Source organism: Salminus brasiliensis, chromosome 9 (assembly GCF_030463535.1).
Source record: "Salminus brasiliensis chromosome 9, fSalBra1.hap2, whole genome shotgun sequence".
In the NCBI taxonomy this organism is placed as follows: domain Eukaryota; kingdom Metazoa; phylum Chordata; class Actinopteri; order Characiformes; family Bryconidae; genus Salminus; species Salminus brasiliensis.
The window spans coordinates 24777723-24795410 of NC_132886.1; the positions used below are offsets into that span (position 1 = coordinate 24777723).

Here is a 17688-nt window from a genome sequence, read left to right on the forward strand (position 1 = left end):
TCCCCCTCTAGTTTGTTGATGCCACCTACTGACCATCTACAGTCATCACATAAGGCCTAAAGTTCAAATGCATTACTAAACAAGAACAAAGGTTTGAGGTTTGGGTCAAAGTTGGGCATTTATTTTCCATTTTCTGGGGGTACAGAAATATAAAACCTCAGCAAATGGGGGGTTTGAGAACAAAGAAACGTCACAAATATGTACAGAAACAGACAAAGTGAGACAGGAACATGGTTACATTGAGTTCGTCCTTTTGTAGGCCACCATACTGTTGACTTTGTGGATCGATGTGGTAAAAGACCGGAGCCGCACCTCCTCGGACTGGTCGATAAGTTGAGGCCCAGATTCCTCCCACTGCTCTGGGACCTCCAGATCCTTGTCTGTGTAGATCAAGAGGTCGAAGGCACCTGTGCCAAGGCAAAAGAAAATGTTAAAAAGGTCTCAGAGGAAAAGAAGGAACAAAAGAAAAGAAAAAATAAAAGTCTATCATCTAATTATCCTGGAAGAGAAAGAATTATATTCAGGGTAAACCCAATCGCTTTATTAGGAACACCTCTAAACAGTTTTTACTTGCAGTATGAACGCAGCCTTACTTGCACCGGGTGTTTTACAACGTATGGATGCTCCACTTAAAGGGACATTGTAACTGAGAACTGTATTTTCCTGGGCACAGTTCAATAATGAGAGTTTTGGGTGGCATACCATGAACCACAAACACCGTTATCTCTTTGTTGAAAACGAACCCAGCATAATCAAAACCTGAGCTGTAGAACAATTTGTGTTTTTGCCAAAAGAAACAAAAGCTATGCTACAAGGCTCCTGTGAGCTAATTTGTCCTCTGGGAAGCCCTTGATAAAGTCAGCATGTTTTATTCTAAAGGCAAAATAACAAGCTTTTAAGAAGCTCAATATTGCAGTGTGTGATTGTGTAAGTCACATCGCAGGATGTGGAATACCATGTGAGGCAAATTCATTTAAACACATCATGCTACATCTTGTTTGATTGCACTGTTGAATTTGTCCATGACCTATTGGTAATATCTGCCTAATAGTTGTTTTGCTTCTAGCTTGGATACAGAGTGCATTATTAATATCACAACATGTTAGATCACCTCCCCCACCACCACACCACATACACACACACAGGTATACTTACAGGCAGTTTCCAGTAAAGGCAAGAAGGTGACAGTGGCTGTGATTTGTCTGATAACAGATCGGATTTCTTCCTGGATGGCTTTCATAGACTTTTCCCTGGGAGCACTAAAATATGCAAAACACCACACTTCATATTAATAAACACAAACTATCCCAGATCACTATAAAAAAAAATAAAAAAACATTACAATGTATTCACCCTTCCATCCCACCTATTACTGTCCCTACAAATGAGAATACCTGCTCTCCTTGGCTGTCTTGTCACACTCAATGTCAAACTGCCACCGCTCCAGGACCTCATTTGTCTCAAGGCATGTGATCACCACCACCAGCTTCTGCACTGTGCATTCAAACAGCCACTCTGAAAAACAGGACAGTCACTTATTAATAAGAGAAAACACAATTGGTTTTAGTTCAGAAGACTGAGATGATCATATGTATGACTGTACTGATTACCCCAGATGGTGCACTAGATTATCATAAGACAAATTCTACAGAAAATACAAATCAAGCTAACATACATGGTCCAACTAGTAGTGAAATGCTTAGGCGACTGGGTGCTAAGTGCAAGACTAGGTGCAAGAAGGCTAATAGAAGACGGATAAGTACAGATTGAGATTATGGATGAGGTATGTCCTGAGACTGGATGTACAGGTCTGTGAAGGAGTTGTCTACCTTTGAGCTGCGTCACAACGTTGGTGAGGTAGTTTTTCAGTTTGGGATCTGTGGTGAGCTGAAGACTCATGTCATACTGAGTGACTCTGGTGAAAGTCTCTGCAGGATATATTCCTCTCTGGTACAAGATGCTGTTTATCCCAAATGCTGCAAAATAAATAAGTATAAATCAAATAAAAAAAGGCACATTTCATTCCCTGAACACTTTCAGCTGCCAACTTGTCTATGATGATCCTTTGGTCACAAGCAGTTGGGTGTATCGTCGCCTTCGTCGGTGATGAACAGACATATTCAACAACAGCTACGAAACAGGGACTTCTGGACAGATCAGCACACACACGTGATCTAGCGGTCAGCTCATTCACTGCTGTAGCGTTGAGAACGCTAGCTAGCAAGCTAGCAGTAGCTAACCGATGTTAGCTAGCTGTTAACATAGCAGGCCATTATTAGAACCAGGACACAAGTTAGCACAACCAAACACGACATCCGCAGGTTTAGACCCCATTAGAACCGCTTCTCACATAGAAATGACGGTTCTCGGGTTTGTGTGTAATAGAAGAACTAGCGAGTGCTAGATACGTTAACATGGTGTTAGCTAGTGGTGCTAGATCACTAGTGCTAAAGTTACTCACAGACCCTGAGCACAGCTTACAAACTGTAGACACGGCCGCGACGGGTTTCCTCTATTCTCAACATAAAGGCCAAAACAAGGTCTTGACTTACAGAAGAACTCCGCCACGAGCTCAGCGCTGCCCTTCAGAGTAATTCCCTGCAGTGTTTTGGACATGGTTCTGCTGGTGGTTCTGCTGGTGGTTCTGCTGGTGGTTCTCCGGTTGGTTCTCGGCAGTGCTGCTACTCTCTGTGTTTCACCCGCCGCTCAGTTTGAATTCAGACCGCGTTTGAATTGTCGCGCATGCGCACAATCCAAACAAGCTGCGCAACGCCGATGACGCCATCACGCACAACGTCGACGCTTTTTGAAACATAGTGTTTGCGTGTGTAGACCACCGTAGACCCCTAATATGGAGGACCATGCCTGTTAAAACAACAAAAATATGTAATAAATTAATAAAAGCGGAAACAGAGAAATAAAAAAATGAACGAGGAGTATAAAACACACACAAAAAAATAATTGAATAAATACATAATTGAATTAATATGGCACACAAAATCATACAAAATAAATCAAATAAATTAACGATAGCATTTGTATATTGTATATTTTAAACAATTTAATTCTTAATTTTCTGCATTTATATATTTCTCATTTTTTTATTTAATATTTAGTGCCTATATTAATTTTTTATATATTTTCTGTATGATTATCTTTGGTTTAATTTATTAATTCACTCATGTTTTCATTCATTCATTTATTTATTTATTTATGCATGGCTTCCCTCATATGATAATGAAGGGGTGTTTTTTTCAGGTTCAGGCTTAGCAAGCAGTACCAGAGAGAGATGAGTAGATTCAGGTAAAGAGAGCCAGAGATGTAATGTCGAAATGATGAAATGGAGCAATATATGTATTTTGAGCTACAATGTAAAAGTATGTCAGTCAAATTATGACTTGGCAAATATGGTTGCTGTTCTGGTATGATCTCACACAGGATATGTTAAGTTCCATCGGAGTAGCCTTCAGCTTCACCTCCTATTTGTCAGCTATAGATACACTATATGGACAGAAATATTTTGACACCTGCTCATTCATTGCATACAATAGACTTGACTTTGTTCTATATTTCTATTTTGTACATAAATATATAAACATAAATAAACATAAAAACATAAAGGGACACTCACCTTAACACCTGTATAATATGGTGGGACAATAAACATGAAGCCTGAGCCAGAGCCCTCCACGGTGCAGCCTGAGCAGGTCTCAGTGAATCGCTTTACGGCAGCCGCCATGAGCAGACAGATGACTACACGCTAACTGAATTCATTTTTTTTATGCAAAAGTAGTTGCATTAAATAGTAACATAGCTTTAGCTGGTAAGAACGTTAACTACCAGCCATAGCACTCATTGGTTGCCACCGAGCAAAGCCGTGTGGTTGGTGGTGTGGCGCAACAGATAACACCACTTCCTGCCACTGAGCTACCACACCATGTGGGAGACTGGGGTTCGATTCCCGGTCTGGGTGACTATGCTGCGCTACACCAATAAGAGTCCTTGGGCAAGACTCCTAACACTACACTGACCCACCTCTGTAATACGAGTAACCTTGTAAGTCGCTCTGGATATGAGCGTCTGCTAAATGCCATAAATGTAAATGTAAAATGTGTCCAACAACAGCTCACCAACCAGTCAGCACTCAGTAGCAATAATGCTAGTATCACTAATGCCCAAAACCCATTTGCTGTAATAAAATGGTAATATACAGATATGCTATGTTTTCTTTGCATTTTTAGAGAAGTACTGAATCCTGTAATAGAATCCAGTTCATGGATATGAAGAGGAAGTGTTTTCCAAAGTTTGGGAGCAGCATAGGAAAAGGTTTTGGCACCCACTGTACTAAGATTAAAAAAGCAACCTGCTGATGAGGGCCCCAAAGGATGAGAAGGAATATAGATCTGAAGAAGGAATGTAAGAGGGCAGGAGAGAGCTTATAAAGAGCTTTAAATGCCAAACCTGTGGATTAACCAGGGTCTCCACCAGTGCAGGAATGCGCCCCCGCTACTCTGGAGGTGCAGGATGAGGTTAAGATGAAGGCGGAGGAGGTTCCTGTTGAGGAGATGACTATGCAAAGTGATGGCGACTTCTTTTCATTCTTCACAAATGATGCAGTAATCCAGTGCTGAACAGTGATGACTATATATCAACGTACATCAGCCATAACCAGATGATCACACTCAAAACCTGGTACATCTTCACCATCGTTATCATCATGCTTTGCTTAATCCATCAAGCAGTATTTAACCATTTCAGAGCCCTGGATCCAGGGAAATTATACTTCTTATGTGAACTTGTTGATTTGGATGCTTGAAGAGGCGGTACGACCGGGAGTTTCTGCTACGCTTCCGGGTTATCAGTGCTAGCATGCAAAAACCTGAGGGCCTGCCGCATATCTCTGACAATGTGTTAGACAAGATCAGGATTACACCTACATCGCGTTGGGCAATATGTATGTATATCTGCAGCACTGAATGACTGCATGTACCATAAAGCATGGATTATGCAAACTCTGGAGGTCTGGAGTGTGAAGTTCTGAAAAGGGTTCCTCTATATGCGTGAGAAAGAGTGTTACAGGTTTCCTAATGGCCCCTTCCGTAGACAGAATGTGATGTGGTGCTCTTTAGGTGCCCTCCCAATGGGATAAACTTGATGTTCCCTAAACAATGCACGCCTATATGTTATTATTATTAATATTATTATTGTCATTATTATTATTTAATGAATCAATTAATAAATAATAATAATAATAATAATAATAATAATAATAATAATAATAATAATAAAGACTAATGTCAGGAATACCCCTTCAAATGTCTGAATACCCATTTACTTAAACAGAACTATTACTGTAGTAACTGGAATCCACTATTTGTGTGTGTGTGTGTGTGTGTGTGTGTTTGTATAGGGGGTTTGGGAATTCAACAGCAATTTAAACAAAGCAATTATTGAACATTTTGAGAGAGAGAAAGAAATAGGAAGGGATAAAAAAAAAGGGGGATGAAGGGTAAAAGAGGGAGTGAGAGAGAAGACAGAGTAAGCAGAAGGAGAGAGAGAGAGAAAGAGAGAGAGAGAGATGTGATTATAGGGACACAAATGCCATTCTCTTCTCTGCTGTTTTGAGGGTAGCTGGAGCGTCTGTTTTCCAGTGCCCCATCTGTGAGTCGCTGGGTCACTGGGGTCACCACACATACACTGGAGATTCTTGCAGGGGGGAGTTTAGACATTCAGGTTTTTTTTGGGGTTTTTTTTTACTGTCGTCATGTGTTCTAAGTTGTAAAGCTGGGTTCGGATTTCCCACCAATGATTTCAGCACAGCAGCTAATGAATCAAGTCCAGCCCTCCACCCACCCCGGCACAGCTGTGTAGGTTCATTTTAGAGGGAATTATCTAATAATGTATGAGTCATAAACTTGATCTATTTCTTGATCCCCTCAGTAGTCTGAAGCTGGTTATGAGTGAATTAGTCTCTACTCCAGGTGTGTAGTCTGTGAAAAGCTGCCAAGTACTTCAGTAACTTCAGTATTTATCTTAACTGTGTTATATATCAACTCCTCTGTGCTGGTCAGGGAGAGCTGAGCCGTGCAGCTCACTCCTGGACTCGTGGGTCAGTCATCTGAGACCACCAGAGAGAAGGTGATGTGAAATACAGTTGCTTCAATTAAAAATGACCGTTAACTGCCTCCGAGTTACAGCTGGTGGTCAGAACCACAGTGGTCAGATGTCCTGACGTGATTCTGTGTGGGTGTCTTTTCCTCTGCCTGCCTGGCTGTGATAGAAAGTGGGCTGGTAGAGATGCCCCGGCTGTAGCTTTTGGAGCGCATTGTGATAGCTGTGGGTTTGTTGGATTTCATGGTCTTGATTTTCTGAATTATGTAGTTTAAGGATGATAATAGTATAATCATTTACACTAACATCAATCATATCTGCTCATACAGTGACAATAAAAACCTGCTTATGCAAAAAAGATATTGAAAGAACTACATGTAAGACCCCTGATGTAAATTTATGATTATAATAGCACTGTTTAGGTAAATGTATGATTACAATAGCACTGTTTATGTAAATGTATGATTATAAAAGCACTGCTGAGGTACATTGTTGATTATAATAGCACTGTTTCTGTAAATGTATGATTTTAATAGCACTGTTTATGTAAATGTATGATTATAAAAGCACTGCTGAGGTACATTATTGATTATGATAGAACTGCTGGGGTAAATTTGTGATTAGAAAAGCACTTGTTATGGGACTTATGACATTAGCTACATTTCTACCCCTTGTATTATCATGACATGCTCCTCACATTTCTCTCATTGTTTGCATTTTTAAATGTCTGTTTATATTTTCAGTCAGTGAGCAATTACTGATATTACTGCCTTACTCTTTTTTCTATATATAATTTTAATAATTGCCTTAAACAAAGTGTAAACAAAGCATTTCACTTTTCTTTTTAGTCAAATTGATATAACTTGTTGTTCTTTTACACTTTAATCATTAAAACCTGCCCAGTTCAACATGCCGCCTGTTCAAACATGGTGATGCGAAGGGCTTAGCACTGCTGAGGTAAATGTATGATTATAATAACACTGCTGAGGTAAAGTCACGATTATAATATTACTGCTGAAATAAATGTGTGATAATATTACTGCTAAGGTAAATTTATGATTTTAATAGCACTGCTGAGGTAAATTCCTGATTATAATACCCTTTCTGAGGTATTAATTATTAATTATTATAATAGCACTGCTGAGGTAAATTAATTATTATAATAGTACTGCTGAGGTAACTGTGTGGTTATAATAGCACTGCTGAGGTTAATGTGTGATAATATTACTGCTGTGGTAAATTTATGATTATAATAGCACTTCTAAGGTATATTTATGATTATAATATTACTGCTGTGGTAGATTAATGGCTATAATAGCACTGCTGAGGTAAACTTATGAATATAATAGCACTTCTGTGGTGAACTGTCCTAATGACTCTGCACACAGATGACTTGAACCGAGTCACTCACTAGGTTTTGGCTATTGAACATAATTAAGAGCATTGCTAACAAGATCTCAAAAGCAACACAAAACACTTCTTCCAAATATTATATTATATTATTCTACACCTTCTAACTGAGCATATTATACATTATTATATGATATATATGACATATATTATGGTTCTAACACAACCTTAACAGTCAACTGCTAATCATCACTGTAGCTTTAGCCTTTAAAAGGGCTTAACGGGTTTGTTTCTTGTCCTCTAATATTCAGTAAATATTTCACTCACAGTGCTGCAGATATTGTTTGAGAATGAATCTGGAAGAGATGAATGTTGCTCTGATTTCAGTTATTCTCTCTCATATGTTGCTGCTCTGCTCTGTCTGATTGTAGTTTGTTGCTAATATGTTGTCTATTTGTCTTAATTGTTAATAATGAAATGAATTGTCTTTTTACTTTACAAGTGTGAGATTATCTTATCATTTCTCTCATTAAAAAAAAACATCCACAACATTAAAAATTCTGGGAGCTCAGAGATATGACTTCTCTTTAGAATTTTCCCTCTCAGGAAGATATGATCATTCATGATATAGCATGGTCTTTTTAAAGAGAATATGATTTTTGGAAGAAATGAAACTACAGATGAAGCCACTTGTGCTGCAGTGTCGGGTGTTTGCTCAGTCGCTAACAGCAGCTGGAGTTAACCACTCACTCAGCAGTCATTACATCACACTTACAGCAGGATGTTTACTCGCACTCCTGCATAAGCTTCACCCCTGAAACACAACCCCGTTCATCTGCAGCCCAAAGTGTTCCACGTCATCTGCCTGCTCTCTGGCTCGACCCTCTTCTTACCTGTCACAGCAGAACAGCTGGATTGTTGTAAAAAAAAAAAAAGAAAGCATGCGTGCGGTGTCACGCAGCATTTGGCTGCAGCCTCTGTAACCCACACATGCTCACTTTATTGTTTTTGTAGCACTTCTTTGCAGCCTATAGGCCCTCCAACTGACCATAGTGGACCCACTATAACGTTTTTTTATGACACCCCTTACACCTGGCTTCTATACAGTCACCCATTATACCCATTCCCTACATGCAAAGAACTTACGTGAGAACTATAATAAAAAAATACATATAATTTGATATTCTGCAAAAACCTTGTGTCTTAATTTTTGCCATTTTTCACTTTTTGACATAATTTATAGTTATCTGACAGTCTGCTGCCTTTGTCCCAGCTGCCCCATGAGCCCTTTCCTCCAGGGACCAGGAGCTGGTTGTTGAACTCCTAGGATTGGTAACTTCTTGGAAAGCTGCTTCTCTCGGTGCTCATCCAGCTATGCCTCTTTTGGGTATCTGATCGATCATCTTCTGACCCCTGATCACCCCTCCTGTTATTCCAGTTATTCTGTCTGAGGTCCAACACGTCCTGCAGCATGAAAAGGATCCTGGATCCTTTCCTTTATGATTTTCTCCACCTTGTTGAAACACTGGAAAGTCCAGGTCTTGCTCTCGCTCTTGCTGAGAGAACAATGTTGGGTCTTATCCTTTACCTCCTCCAGCTCCACTCTCAGACGCTGGCGTTCTTCATTCTCTGACGATTGTCAGCTCGTTCACCTTCATCATCAACTGCAATAACGTCCTTTGAGGATGCTGCAGACAGGTCAAAACAGCCCCCCCCCCCCCCTTGTCCTCCTCTTGTCTATTGGCCCCACGTCCACAGGCCTTCTTCAGCCCTGGCTTCCATGCCTTTTCCACCTTGTTCAACTAGATGCCATAGTTTATGCTGTCCTCTGTGGCTGCGTCCAGCTTCTTCTGTTTCTGCTCAAATATCTCCTGACAGCAATTGAGAAGCAGATTACAAATTTCACAATGACTGTGAATTGACTGGGGACTTTCAGCTCCATAAGGCAGTTTCGCATTTTGCCATCAGCTACACAATAGCTGGATTCTAAGATGGCTTTCTCAACGACAGGTCAATGACACCCTTCAGTCTCTCCTCTGTGTCAATGACCAGCTCAGTCACCTGCTAGGACATCTGTGAGACAGTTTGTTGAGGACACTGTGGACACATTGTAGCAGCCCCTACATCTTTGCTGTCTGTGGATTGTCCTCTTCTTCTCTACCACCACCGCTGCTGCCTTGTATAGTTGTTTGTCACTGCTTAGAGGTATGCTGCCAGTGATTTTCCATCTGCTAAGAGTGGCGCAGGCCAGGGAGCATCAACCTCCAGAAGTCTGCCCAGGTTAGCTAACGAGGGTGTGAGGTCAGGCCCGCAGTCTTCATTCTCCTTTCATGTCTGTTCGAAACTCTTCAGCAGGCGGAGCAGGTGGCTCTGTAGGCTTGAGTGGAATAGGATTAGGTTCTTTCTACTCAGTTTCTTTAAGCCAGGCATTCACTGTACAAGTTAAGATTGTTTTTAAGAATGATTTAGTCGTAGCCAACTGATTTTCAGGATCTGAATTTTAGGTAGACCAACTGACGTTTGACATGCAGTGTGAGAAAGCAAACGATGCCCTAAAAAACTGCCCAAACGACGACCATATGGATTTTTGACCAAAGAATAATAAAAAAGAGGCTATGTCATATGTGCTGCTTGAATTGTCAGCGTCCCTGGAAACACTTGCCAGGGCATTGTAGGGAAAAGCATACAAAGTGCAAATTCATCTTCAACTGAATTATCTTAGTTTGCATGCAGGGGCATGAAGCTGAAGATGCTGAACAGAAAAATCTGCTCACAGATTACAATACAGCTCCCTAAAACAAGGATATGCCTTGTGTAAGGTGCTTTACCACAGCATAGTTAAGATAAACCCTGAAACTATTTCAAAAGCTTCCAGTCCCAATGAATAACTAAAATCTTAAAATCTCAAAAAGTGAAAAGATGAGTCATGAGTCAAAGGTTTCCCTTAAAAAGGAGCAGGGGTCTGCAATCGCTCCCTTGACTCTACTTGCTGGTACACTACATTTAGCCCCAGCCAGTTAAACTGGGATTATTTAATTACACCGTCTTTAAGGGTTTTCCTTAGGGACTTTTTTTTTATACTTTTTCCACCAAGAGTTACTCACTGGCTTCATGTGATTCGGAGGAAGCACATGTTAGCTTTCACCCTCTTAGCTTTGGTAGCTGTGATAGTGGAAGTCCTAGCTACTGGGTGGGAATTGGAAATGACTCAATTGGGGAGAAAATAATAAAACTAGATGGCCTTCAGAAAGAGACTATAGTCATGTATCTTAAAATTTTTCCTGATGTCGATATTATATCAACATATCAGCTAGCCCTACTCCTTGCATGCCAATCTTGAACTTCCTAAGACCAAAACTGGCACACGGCCCAGTTCACTGTTTTACACGTTTCCATTCTGTGAGGTATTATATTATTCCTGGGAGGAATTGAGTGAAGGTGCCATAAAATACTAATGGTTTTTACAAACACATCTGTTGTGTTTTAGGGGTACAGAACGAGGGGTTTTAGGGGGATTTTTCATCTTCTCTATCACAGCTGTTCTTTTCCATCTCTTTATTTTTATTAATGACATAAAAAAATCATCCCTGTAGCTCTAAAGCAGGGCCACTAACCAGGGCTCAAAATAAGGCTGAGATGAAAAGATTTGTGACTTGACTTGTGTACGAGAGCTAAAGGAAAGTACAGGATGTGAACTGACACATTTGTTGTGTTTTTTGGGTTTCGAAAGATTGAATAGTCACCAGATTTGGCTCAGCGAGAATGGCTTGAGGTTTTGTTTACCACTATATAAAGTTTTACAGCTTTCAGTTTCCACACTTCTCTACCAAAATGCTTGAGGTTAGGTGTTTACCGGGGCTGTAATCTAAAAAGCACAGCTCTCTGTTTTTCTGCGAGTTCAAATATAATCATCTCCGTAATATATATAATGTAATCATATGCTTTATGACATTTTCATTCCAGCATGATTGTAGTTGTCAGATTCAAACCAAGTGTTTTCAAACCAATGCATTCGCACTGTTTACGACCCAGTGCCCAATGAGATGTGAGGGAGCGGTAAAGGATCTTTTAAGCAACGTTATGTATGGTGAAAGAGGGGCAGTGTATAGCTATAGAGGTATTCATTCATCTGATGTCAGAGGTGTATGGCCAAGGCTGATTACTGGGCTTACTTAGTGTACTCAGGCTAGCTGTGCTCCAGAAAGCGCAGTGCAGAGCTATATATAGCACATCCAGTGCTAACAGTGGGCTTCTTCTGTTCAGCCTTAGCACGCAAAACCAATGGGGAGTTAATTGGAGAAAGTAGGCTGTCTTTGACATGTGCCACGTGCCAAGACAGGGTAGCATTTACTATGGCAGGGCCAGAGTGCTTAAAGCTTAAATACACAGCCCCCAAGGTCATTAAAACCTGTCAGTCACGCATTAATTATTTATGACTGATGAGCTACAGAAGGCCACCTATTCACCAAGTACCGTACACACCAATGTAACTGTACGTCTACTAGGTGTCCCTCCTATTCTGGGGGCATGTGTGTGTACAATTACATTGATTGGCACACCAGCCCGAACTAAGCGTTTTCTTTTTTTGAGGAACACAACAGGCTTTCTGTTTAGCTGGAAGAGAAGAAAGAAAGGAGGCGAGAGAGGGGGAGGAAATCGATTCCCCCCCTCTGGGTCTCCGAGCTCCACTGGCCACTGGAGCTAACAGAAGCCCAGCAAAACCATAATTCCCAAATGTACGACTTGTAGAATTATTTCACAAGTGTACTGATGTTCTTGGATTGATGTAAATTGATTAAAATATGAATATATAGAGAGGTATATTGCATTGACACAATTTTGTAATAAAAGTGCTCATTAAAATGTTTTATTTATGGGAAAATCCAATGGGTTTCAAGGGAGAACAATCTACAGTATGCTGACAAATGCAATATTATATACAATAAAGGTGCCAAAGATGGTTATTTGGGGAGGTGGTGTAAAACAACCACTTTTAAATTTTGATTGATGGTTCTTTAACCCCTTAATGCAAAAAAATGAAACTGAAAACTATCTAGAAGTGTTTATTTCTGAGAGTTAACTACACAGATGGGGTTCTATCTAGTTCTGAGGTCAAACACACAGCATTTAGATGATTGAATGATCGAATGATTCTTTGCCCAGTTAAATAGTTCTTCATTTAGATGGAAAACCTCTTGTATTGTTCTATATAATACAAACAGGTTCCAGTATTGTTATTATTGAGGTAAAGAAACCTTTTTTTAAGGAAATATAATCAGTTCTATGGACAGATAATATTCCGAGTTGAAAGGGTTACCGTATAAACAGTGGAAAAGGGCAGAAGCTGTTTCTGTGATTGTAAAATTTGATTTGTTTAATTTGATTTGTTCGTCTAAACTGTTTTGCAGTGTCTTTCATCAAATTATTTATATGAATTAGGACAGTTTACCTGCAATTTTACCAGTATAAGCTACATTTTTAGGTTGAAGACAGTTTTAATCAGCAGCCAAGGGACACATACATAAAGAGCAAGAGGCTCTTTATTGATTTGGAGGTGAAAGTTTCATGAGCTGCTCTGAACAGAGCCATATGTCATCATGACCTCTGGGTCCACCCATCTGGAGGGAGAACTCTGTGCATTTGGAGCAGTCATCTGGACATTATACGTTTTGAAAACATTTACATACTGAGTTGAGTAGAGCGTGTGTATCTACAGAAAGAGAGGGAGAGTTTAGACAGGATAAACAAAGACCCCTACAAATCCTCTGCTTATCATAACGCAGTCAACAAGCTGTGCAGGCCGGCCAGGACTGAAACAGCAGACAGAGATAATTATGATTTATGATGTGAAAACAGGACATGCACATGAAAACACACTTACACACACACACACAAAAAGTGCATGTCCCTCATTCCGATTCCGACAGATTTGTACGGTGCTTAGTTGCTTACTTAACGTGATTTAGTTTAGTCTAAGGTTCTCATTAGTCACATTTTTTAGTTCTGCATCTCAGTTTGAGCAACCTTAAACCATCAGTATATAAGCTGCAGCTAAAATTGCCTATATATCTTGTAAGATTTTTAGTCTGTGTTCCCCTCAGTTTGTTTACTGTTTGCATGTAGGTTAGAACCTCTTCTATCACAAGGGTGGGTGGGGGTTAGGGGGTGGGGGGTTTCCTAGTCTTAAACTCCTGACCCTGAAGGGCTGTGCCGTTGATGAGATTTAACCTTTTGACCTCCTGTTTTTTTGACAGTTAGGCACTGTGACCTGTTTACACCTGGAAATCACATGCATTTTGTATCTGGATAGTATCTGGATCTACTTTGACTGGATTTTGATCAGATTTGATCTGATTCTATCGTCCCGCACAAAAAGCACACCAACATGCCATCGTTTCCTCCTGCAAAAACAATGGTTTCTCATTAGAATAGTCTTCCTCCGGGAGACTGTGAACAGTTTAGAGTAAAGATGGTTGTTCTGTAAAAGTCTGTAATACTACTCTAATCTATCTGTAAATAAGCATAACTGCAAGTGTGCACACACATGCACATACAGAGAGAGAGAGAGAGGCAGTGAGGGAGATAAAGCAAGAGGAAGAGAGAAGCCAAGATCCATTTGATTTATTAGTGGTTCATATTTTCCGCTTGCCTGACGGAATCTGATCACAAAAAAACGCATTATGTTTACATTTGTATTAAGTGTGGTCAAGCTCCGTCTCTGACCACCTCTGAATGTGGTTTGAGCGATCCGATCTTAATCCAATCACAATGCCTCTTGGGGATGTTCACACCTGGCTTTTCATGCGGACAAATGAAATCAAACATGCCAGGTGTAAACAGGCTCTTAGACAGTTGCGCCACCTGCTTGCTAAGTGGCATAGTGTCATTTTACAGCTCTACAGTGGCACAACAGTCTAACTGCCTCCTCATCAAGTGTGTGGAGATCATGAGTTCAAATGCCAGTAAGGGCTGAGTGTCTCACAGTCTCAAGGTCTCATGTATTGGAAATAAGCAGTGAACAAATTGAGAGGGAGGGTTTTTAAGGAGACCTTTTGAGTTAAGTTCACTTGAAATATACTCAGTTATTTCATTTTGTTAAGACAGACCTGATTTAAAATTTTGCTTAGTGCACATGTCTGACAGACAGACACACAGACAGATACAGCAGAATCACAGTAGGTCAGCAGAACGCTGGAGAAACCCCCCTGAATTTATTTCCTCAGTGATTCCCGGCTGCTGCTGCTGCTGCTGCTGTGTCTCGCATACTTTCTCTATGCAGTAATTGCAGTCTTGGCTGCTCCATGGGCAAAACCCCCACTTGACAGAACTCTTTACTGAAAGACTTCTCCCCTCGTATTTTGTGGGAACTTCACATGTAAGCCTGACAAACAAGATATAATGAAATAAAGCATGGAAACTTTTTGCCTTGACATCAACCTTGGCAGGTGAACCTTCATTGCATGGCCATGATCTTCCCTTAGAGGAATTCTGTATGGAAAGAGGACTTCTACGTATTACCATGCACATACTGCACAAAGGTAACAGACCTGCATCTACAACAACGGCTTAGCACTCAGAAAACCATTTATGATTTAGTGCCTTAATTCATTTTTTAAGGAATTAGGCACTAAATCATTTTTTATTCTTCATTAGTTCACTCTTCTCCAAAATGAATTCATGCTGACAGCTCTAATTAAGATGCTCACTTGATCAGACATGGAGAGAGAAAGAGCTTCAGGAACAATAAAATGAGTGATGAGTGACCGCTGATGTGGTAACCCAACCCCTGCTCCCCATTTGTTTGTCAGTAAAAATGGACAAAACCACTGGAGAAAATTCAGGCCTAATAATGGGACTGATATACCCTTTACAATTTACAGTTGTATCAGACCAGACCAACATCTAATCCTTAAAAACTTGAGTATTTATTGAGTGAAATTATCCAGCCTTAACCATTCTGCTTTGCAGTTATTGGTATAACCTCCCTTAATTAACCAAAGTTTCCAGTAACTGCTGATCAATCCTGCACAACGGGCTGAAGGAACCTTGGCTTGGTTCTCCTTACAAAACTCCTTTAACTCAGTGATGCTGACCTTCCTTGCATGAACTGCTCTTTTAGGTTCTTTTACAACATTTCTATCGGGTTTTGACTTGGTGATTCTTCTTCTTGTTCTGGAAACTTTGGTTTACGTTTGTGCTTAGGGTTGTTGTCTGGCTGCATGACCCACTTACGCTTAAGCTTCAGTTCACAGAGAGATACTCTGACATTCTCTCATAGAATTTCTACCAGAATTCGAAATTCGGTCCATCAGTACTGGCAAGCCATCCTGAGCGCATAGCAGCAAAGCAGCCCGAAACCATAATACTGCCACCACCCCCATGTTTCACAGTTGAGATGATATTGGAATACAATGGGTTTTTTTCATCTGCCTATAAACCTTCTAATAGACCTTTTGGTCTTGAACAAATTTCAGTTGGGCAGCAGTGTCCTTCAAACACAGACTGAAGACCTACCTCTTCTGAGAGCATTGGAAGTGTAGAGTATTATGGTCTCTATATTGACTTTTTTACCAGTGTTTACCAGTGTTACCGTGTTTACCAGTATCTAAGCTGAGAGATATCGTTGAATTTTTGTCTATTAGAACTAGCTGAGGTTATTCTTATGTAAATATGTAAGTCACTCCGGATAAGAGCGTCTTTTAAATGCCATAATTGTAATGTAATGTTGTTGGAGAATTTTGGCTACCTCCTTGCTATCCTGCCATATACACCATTCTTGTTTAGTGTTTGCCAGATTGTTGACCTGTAGACTTTAGAATTACTCAGTACAGGAGAGGCCTGTAGGTCCATATTTGTTACTTTGGGGTTATTTTGCTGAATAAGCACTCTTAGCCACTGTAACAGTGGTTCTGAATTTCCCTTGATTTGTATATCTTGGAAAATAAGTTTGTTCTTTTCCAGCATGTTGATCTCCTTTGTTTAAGGCATGGCACACTTTCATACCCTCCCAGCTGACATGCTCATGTGCTGCTCACATAGGTGGAACATGAGTTAGGTGGGTTCCAGGTAAGTATGGGTTCTGAGTGGATTTGTACATACATAGTTACCCAAACCCAGTTGGGCTTCTCAAATGGGCCTCATTGTTACAGCCCACTAAAATCTCACATGGATCCCATCTAGGCCCCAGGTGCAGCGCACAACTCAGTTGGGGCCCATGTTTACCCCTCCTGGTCCTATCATTGACCCTGATGGACATCCATATGTGGGGTCAAGGAGGAACCCAAAGACAAAACTTTCTGGTTCCCAGTTGGGCTACGCATACAGGCCCCGCATGGCCATGTTAGCTGGGCTGTGTGGTGAAGACCAGACTTTGATAATGCAACGCTGAAATGTTGGAGGGCCTGCTCGCCTCAACTCACACCTGATAGTTATTCTCTTGCTTAAAACACCTGGTTCAATTACCCCTTTACATGAACTCATACACCTATTATTTATTATATTTAATTTTGCTCAAGTAAGTAGTAAATAGTAAATGTAATGTTTTGTCATCTGTTTAACAGGATCATCTTAATGTAGTTAATGTAGAGATTAGATGAGGATCTGATCTGATTTCCTGTCAAATTTATGCAAAGATACAAAAATAATTGTAGATATTTTAGCGGCACTGTACAAAAATGAAAAAAGTGAAAAAGTAGCTTATTCATGCTAAGTATTTTGCATTAATAGCAGCTCAGTTATAAAGCATGAATGCACTAATGAGAAAAAGAAAATATGTGTATTTTTCCCCACACCAAACTTGTTTTGACTGATCGACTGTATTAGGCATAAGGTCAGAAATGTTGTTAATGAAATTTTAGCCAAAACAAAGGGAACACGGCCAGTGCGTACAGAGTATTACCTCAAACAAGGGTTCTAATTACGTCATCTGTGTCAGACCTGCGCTAAATTAAAATACAAAAGAAAGACAGATATGTGTTGCTAATTAACACATCCAGTATGACATTTCTTCCTCAGTCAGCTTTGTTTTATTGTGACAAAACTGGGAGCTAACCCAGCTAGAATAAGATAAAGGACCATCTTTCACACAGATCCAGACAATTACACAACTGGAGTGGGAAACAGAAGCTAACGTGTTATCCAGTGAGAACCCCGGGCTTCAATCCAGCTCTGTCGCTTCAGATTACTTTCACTTTGGGTCACTCCGGTCAATCTCCACCCTTTCATATT

At 40.3% G+C, this 17688-nt stretch overlaps 1 protein-coding gene across 1 annotated transcript; it reads right to left on the reverse strand.

Annotated features, from left to right (window-relative positions):
• Positions 1-117: 117 nt before the first annotated feature.
• mad2l1 (MAD2 mitotic arrest deficient-like 1 (yeast)) lies at positions 118-2711 on the reverse strand. Its single transcript, XM_072686891.1, has 5 exons — positions 2553-2711; positions 1830-1976; positions 1395-1515; positions 1156-1259; positions 118-407 (listed from the first exon to the last, which is right to left on the reverse strand). The coding sequence occupies exons 1-5, from the start codon at positions 2614-2616 to the stop codon at positions 235-237; spliced, it is 609 nt and encodes a 202-aa protein (XP_072542992.1). The 5' UTR covers positions 2617-2711; the 3' UTR covers positions 118-234.
• Positions 2712-17688: the final 14977 nt, after the last annotated feature.